This window comes from Charadrius vociferus, unplaced genomic scaffold, assembly GCF_000708025.1.
Source record: "Charadrius vociferus isolate BGI_N301 unplaced genomic scaffold, ASM70802v2 scaffold147, whole genome shotgun sequence".
Taxonomy (NCBI): Eukaryota; Metazoa; Chordata; class Aves; order Charadriiformes; family Charadriidae; genus Charadrius; species Charadrius vociferus.
Genome location: NW_009649570.1, coordinates 5,952,422 through 5,958,144, shown reverse-complemented (window position 1 = coordinate 5,958,144; position 5,723 = coordinate 5,952,422). Strand labels below are relative to the sequence as shown.

At 38.2% G+C, this 5,723-nt stretch overlaps 1 protein-coding gene across 1 annotated transcript; it reads right to left on the bottom strand.

Annotated features, from left to right (window-relative positions):
* Positions 1-1,586: 1,586 nt before the first annotated feature.
* NDUFB3 (NADH dehydrogenase (ubiquinone) 1 beta subcomplex, 3, 12kDa) lies at positions 1,587-4,424 on the bottom strand. The gene is made up of 2 exons (XM_009890179.1): positions 4,285-4,424; positions 1,587-1,743 (listed from the first exon to the last, which is right to left on the bottom strand). Exons 1-2 carry the CDS (start codon positions 4,422-4,424, stop codon positions 1,587-1,589), a joined length of 297 nt encoding a protein of 98 aa, XP_009888481.1.
* Positions 4,425-5,723: the final 1,299 nt, after the last annotated feature.

Here is a 5,723-nt window from a genome sequence, read left to right as displayed (position 1 = left end):
TTTAAAAAACTGATTTGACAAGAACTTGCAGCAACTTTACTCTGAAGCATTTCATGTAGAACAAACAAAGAAACCCCAATGAAAAGCATCCATACAGAAGAAAATGAAAACACTTTCCCAACAGGAAACTAAATAGGTCAGAAACTACTGCTTAAACTTTTTTTCAGGCTTATGCTTCTGGAACAGCTGCAGCAGAGTTGGGGTGGGGGGAGCAGCCAGCCAGCACACAAGTACTGCATGCCAGATTAAAATTACAAAGAGCAGCTGAAGTGAGAAGCACGTATTTTAAGTGCAAGATTCACCAATACTGCATGTAATGCTAGTTATGTTAATTGTTTTTCTGAAAAGCCATCTGAATTCAGGTATCTTAACAAGTTTAGTCTTGGACCCTGACAGAAAACAAGCAGTAAATACCAGCCTTTGAAAATATGTATTCTGGGTGGAACTGCCTAAGGGACAACATGGAAATATTTTGTGCAACAGACCTTACACAGTAGGTTCTTCATTTGTTTTTCAGGGAATGAAGCAACTGGATAGGGATGCTTGAGAAAGAATTAGGCAAGAGAAGTTTAGTAAAAAAAACGTTTGCCCTATGAACAGTGCCTTGAGCAATGTCATACAGAGATGACAAACTCCACTGAACAGTACAGCTGCACTCACACAGTAGCAGATGTTTACTGGCTCTAAAAATAAAGCTCTTCTATAATCTCACTCAGAAAGATTGTGTGTGAATATATTAAAAAAAATATTTCACCCATGTTTTAGTAGGACCTTCCAAGGTTTTTGTAAGCCTGCAATTTGCAATGTGATTACCTAAACTTTCCAGTTTCTTCACCGTGGAAGTACACTCTGTAATTGCCTAGTAGCATTTTAAGTTTCTCACACGTCTAATTTTCCTTTTCTGTTTAGTGACACAGATATCCTGTTGTTTGGATTGAAAAATGAGATAGTATACCCTCCTTAGCTTATGTTACTAATGGCATAACAAAATTTACAATAGGATATTCAGTCAATTCTCATTCCTAGCACTGCCAAGGACATATACTGCCAACAGACTCTTTTCTCCTGTAGACCTCACTCCAGGCATTCGTAAAGCACTCTGGAAGCTGTTAGATAATTTGAGGAACAAAACCGGGAAATTTAAAACAAATTATTAAGTGACTAGGTGTAAAAAAAAAAAAACAACAAACCCAAAACAATCTGTATAAGGTTACCTGAAATTAATACAGTACATTTTTTTCTCTTAAAAGCAATACGCTTTCTCAATTTCATTTAATAAAATGTTGGCGGGGCTTGAAAGAGCTGGGTTGATAGCTTCCGCTGTTCTTTAAAGATGGTCCTTTAAAGGATGGTACAGTAAACCCAAGAGTGTGTGTATATATATATGTCTTCCGCCTCCCTCCCACCCCGTAACGTCAGGTAAATCACTCTGGTTATGTTTTCTATGTTTTTTGATTCTTTCACAAAAGTATAATATAATCAAAGATACATAGGTTTTCCCATGGTAGACTTTAATATCCATATTATAAGTACAGAGTGAGCAGGAGGCTTATGTATGTTTCAGTTTAGTAATGAGTAAGTGATCTTCAGTGATGGCCTCCGTTCTTCTTTGGAGGAAACAGTGTGTATTCAATGCCAAGAGCTATCACGAATGCTGCAAATCCCCACTTGAGTCCCCTAGTAAAGACTTCTGTTAAGGTGACAGGTTTTGCAAAGCCACCCATATATCTCCAGGCTTCATTACTAGAAGAAAAAATGAAACCAAAGAATAAAACAAGATCAGTGGAGCCACTGTGATAAACATTAACAGGAATATCTTTGTTTGGAAAAAAAAGATGAAGGCATTTCAACTAGATATACGTCGAGACTGTAACATTTTTATCATTTAAGTAACAGGAGTTGCCACAAGTATTAAGTTGTTGTTATGTAATTGTTGTCTTCTGCTTTGACTCTGAAACAAAATCAGAACCCACTAGCACATGCATGGGATGGAGTAACTAGAAAGGCTAGTCACTGTGCCAGACAGTATCTAGCATAGTTATATCTTAAAAGGGAAAGTTTTTCCAGCCACAGAAAACTCATCCTAGTGTGGAGGCACTTTCTGTTTTACAATACACTTAGCTATACTAAGGTCAGAAAAGCCTACTAAAACTGATTTTAAAAAAAACAAACAAACAAAAAAAAGAAACCCACAAATTGAAAAGATTGTGTTTAGCTAATAAGCTATGGAATATTTACAAATCTCAGGCTGTTTTGCCTTACTGTTTTCAACCTACATTGTTGTTGAAATGTTAGTCACTGCTATAACTGACTACAAGTATTTATGTGCAGCACAACTGGCGTAATCTATAGGAGAGACAAACTGTGGCCGTCTCTAAGGACTCAAAGTCCTTAAGAAAAGGAAAAAAACATTTGCACAGAAACAAGTAATAAAACCAGAACAATCATTTCAGGAGATGGATACAATGTTTTTTAATCAAGGGGGTCAAGTATTTATGTTCACAGATAATCCTCTTGTGCAGATGGTTTCTGTGACTCAGCATGAAAGCATATTGGCATGGAAGAGTATCTTCTAGATTAGAATAGGATACTAATGGATAAAGACTTGGGTTTCCAAATATGACATCTTTCACACAGCTTATTCTGTATTGAATGTGTACATTAATGTGCACTTTCTACAAAAGGTGGGAAGCTGATCCCCTGTTAAAAGCAACTTAATATTTCAAAGAGGGGAGCCCTAGAGAGGGTTACTTTTTCAAGATTTATAGTGCAAGATATTAATAATGCAATCTTCTTCCAGATTACTGAAGCAAATAACTTGATACTTTAATTTCTCCTTTGTTAAGGAAGATTGGCATGATACTTTTACTTGTCCTATGGAACTGAAACATTAAGTTAAATAAAATTGGCAAAGTTTAGGAAGAATCATTGCACGCTTTAAGTTTGACTTTGTTCCTTATTTCAACTCTCCACATAATTGGCTCAATTCCCTTCTTTTACCAGAGAAACATTTTAATTTTTTTTTTATCTAGGAGGAGCAACAAATATTAGACAAGCTGTTTTGCAGTTTGCTGTTTTGCAACACTTCCTGAACAGTGTACTTGGAAGTGTATGCACTAAAAATCAGGTTAATTTACACTTTTCACTTTTTTTTTTTTAATGGGAACAAGTCCATTTTTATATGGAATAAGCCTATTGCTTGCTGAAAACAATTTTGGCTGAAGCAAAGGAAAAATAAAGCTAAGTCTGCTTGCACTCCACAGAGACAACATAAACATGACACAGGCCTGGAAAGTTCATTGGTAACCAACAATCCTAAGGACTCATATCTCAAATTATTCTTATCATGATCAAAACTATGTTTTACTCTATGCTTACAGCCTTAAGCTGTTTCAAAGGAAGGAAAAAAGTGCTATCAATCCTAAACCTGTCCAGAGGTTATAGCATGTAACAACTTTTTGACAGTTTACCTGTTCACTCTTACATTTTTCTTGTACTGATTTGAAGTAAAGCTTTTCAATGAAGGCTCCTGGAATAGTTTGCTCATGCAACATTTCCCATACAGAACTGCACTACACAGCACAAGATATTTAGCATTTTTATTCCCCAAGATTTAAGAGAACTAGAGCATAGCATTACATAATTCATGATGTGGGAGAAATATATTAAGCCCTGTTTTAACAGCTGCCTAAATGATCCAGTATTGCTCTAGCTAAAAAAGAGAAGGTATTAATTGTAGAGTGGGACAACTTAAGATGTAAAAATCTGATCTTCCATTATGTCATTCACTGCTTAGCAAAATGAAATGCATAGTTGAATCAAATTCCACATTGTATGCTAGTATTTTTCTTCTTTTCAAATAAAGGCCTCCTGTTGTATATGAGGACTGCTATTTCCACTCAGAACATCAATGTAAGTTCCATCAACTTCAGCAAGATCTGAACACACAATCTTGTTGCTGAAAAGGGGTAGGCTTCCTTGTGTGTGCAAGACGTAATATTACTTAAGTGTTCTGTGGATGAGATATTGGTCATTGTGTCTGATCCATATCATTGTGAAACATCAAAGTGCAAGGGTGCCTTGCAAAATGTGGAGACTGGTCAAGGTGATGCAAGCCATGACCGCCACGCAAAAAGTAAATAAAGACTTAGCTGAAATTCTGACCAATATATTCTAGATGCATTTTCACTGTTTTTACTAAAGAAAGAATAATCTGCAATGACAAGGTCCAGTTGATGCTACAAGGCAACATACCAAGACTATTTTAGAGTCTTTTGCACTTACCGAGCCCATGGATCCCTAAGACCCCGTTTAGCTAGCCTTTCCTGGACCTTCTCTAGTGGAGTACCCTCAATCTTCCATTGTCTGTAGTCAGGGAGTTCCACTTTGTCATGGCCATGGCCATGTTCATGTCCGTGCCCCATACCTACAAGAAAAGATCAGAGGTTTTTTTATTTCTGAGAGAGTATCATCTTATTTTCACACACTTGGAAAGAACAATACCCTGTTCAGGAAAAACAGGGAGGTTACAAGAAGTATTTCAAAGCACATAACACTGCACATGAAGCATCTTCTGCATAGTTTGCAGTAAATTGTAGAACAAAGAGCTAAGGGACTTAATGCTGCATTTCAGAAGTTGGTGATTAAGCACAATAAGGCAAACTGTGCAGGCTTAAGTGTTACTGTGTTGTAGGTCACCACCATTGTTACATTCATGAAGCAGCTCTGCAAATTATTTGCACCAGAAAACAGTGTCAGAAAAACAATTATTTCCAATGTCTATAAATGCACTTTAGCAACACTAGGGTCCACCAACTTGCAGGCTTTCCAGAGTACATCAAAAAGTTTAAGAGTTCAGTTTGGAAATTTCTAATTTAGGTATGGCAGAGCTATGATCGCCAACCTCTGAAAGTAAAACATGAAAAAAAAAAAAAAAATTTTGGCTCCTTGGCCCCTTTTTTTGCTTCCAATTCAAACATAACTGTGGTGATAAAGAGGTACTGAATAGATGAATGGACAAGGAGATGCACCTTACTAGTCATTTCATGAGGCTAGGAAATGTATGTTTTATTTAGATATGCATTTGAGAGAACTATGCAAGTATTAAGGTTCTCATTAAAAACATTGATCAAGGCTGATGGGAAAGTGAACATTTTCAGTGAGATCATGAAGGACCGGAAGAAAGTAAGGATGGGTTTGAAGTCTCTCTTTTCACAAAGCACCTGGGATGACTTTGAGCCAGGATTCCCATTTTAACATGTATTTGGTAGCAAATAACAGATTTAATGTCCTTAATTTTTAAGAGAATTTACTAGAATGCAATGGTGCCAACACCACAGCTTCGAAGCCTGTAACTCTTGAAGACTCCAAGCTGTGGAGGCGAGCAAAGAGGATTCTCTTGCAGAAGGGAACCTGAAGAGCTCTGATGCTGTCATTACCCGAAAGGCTCCCCCAAAAGTAAAGCCTAGTCTACAACCTTGCCATAAAAAACCCAGATTACTCTTCTACCAGTATTTACCTTTCTACGAAAAAAGGGTTTGGGGAGCACGCGCACGCTAGCGCCCACACGCCGCGGCCAGCGGGGCTGCACTGCAGCACCAGCCGGGCACTCTCCACCAGCAAAGCCAGCAAAAGCCGGACCGAGCGGGCGTCGCGGGACGGGAGCGAGAGGGCCGGCGCAGCACCAGCGCCGAGGCCCGCTAGCCCGGGCGGGGCGAGCGTCC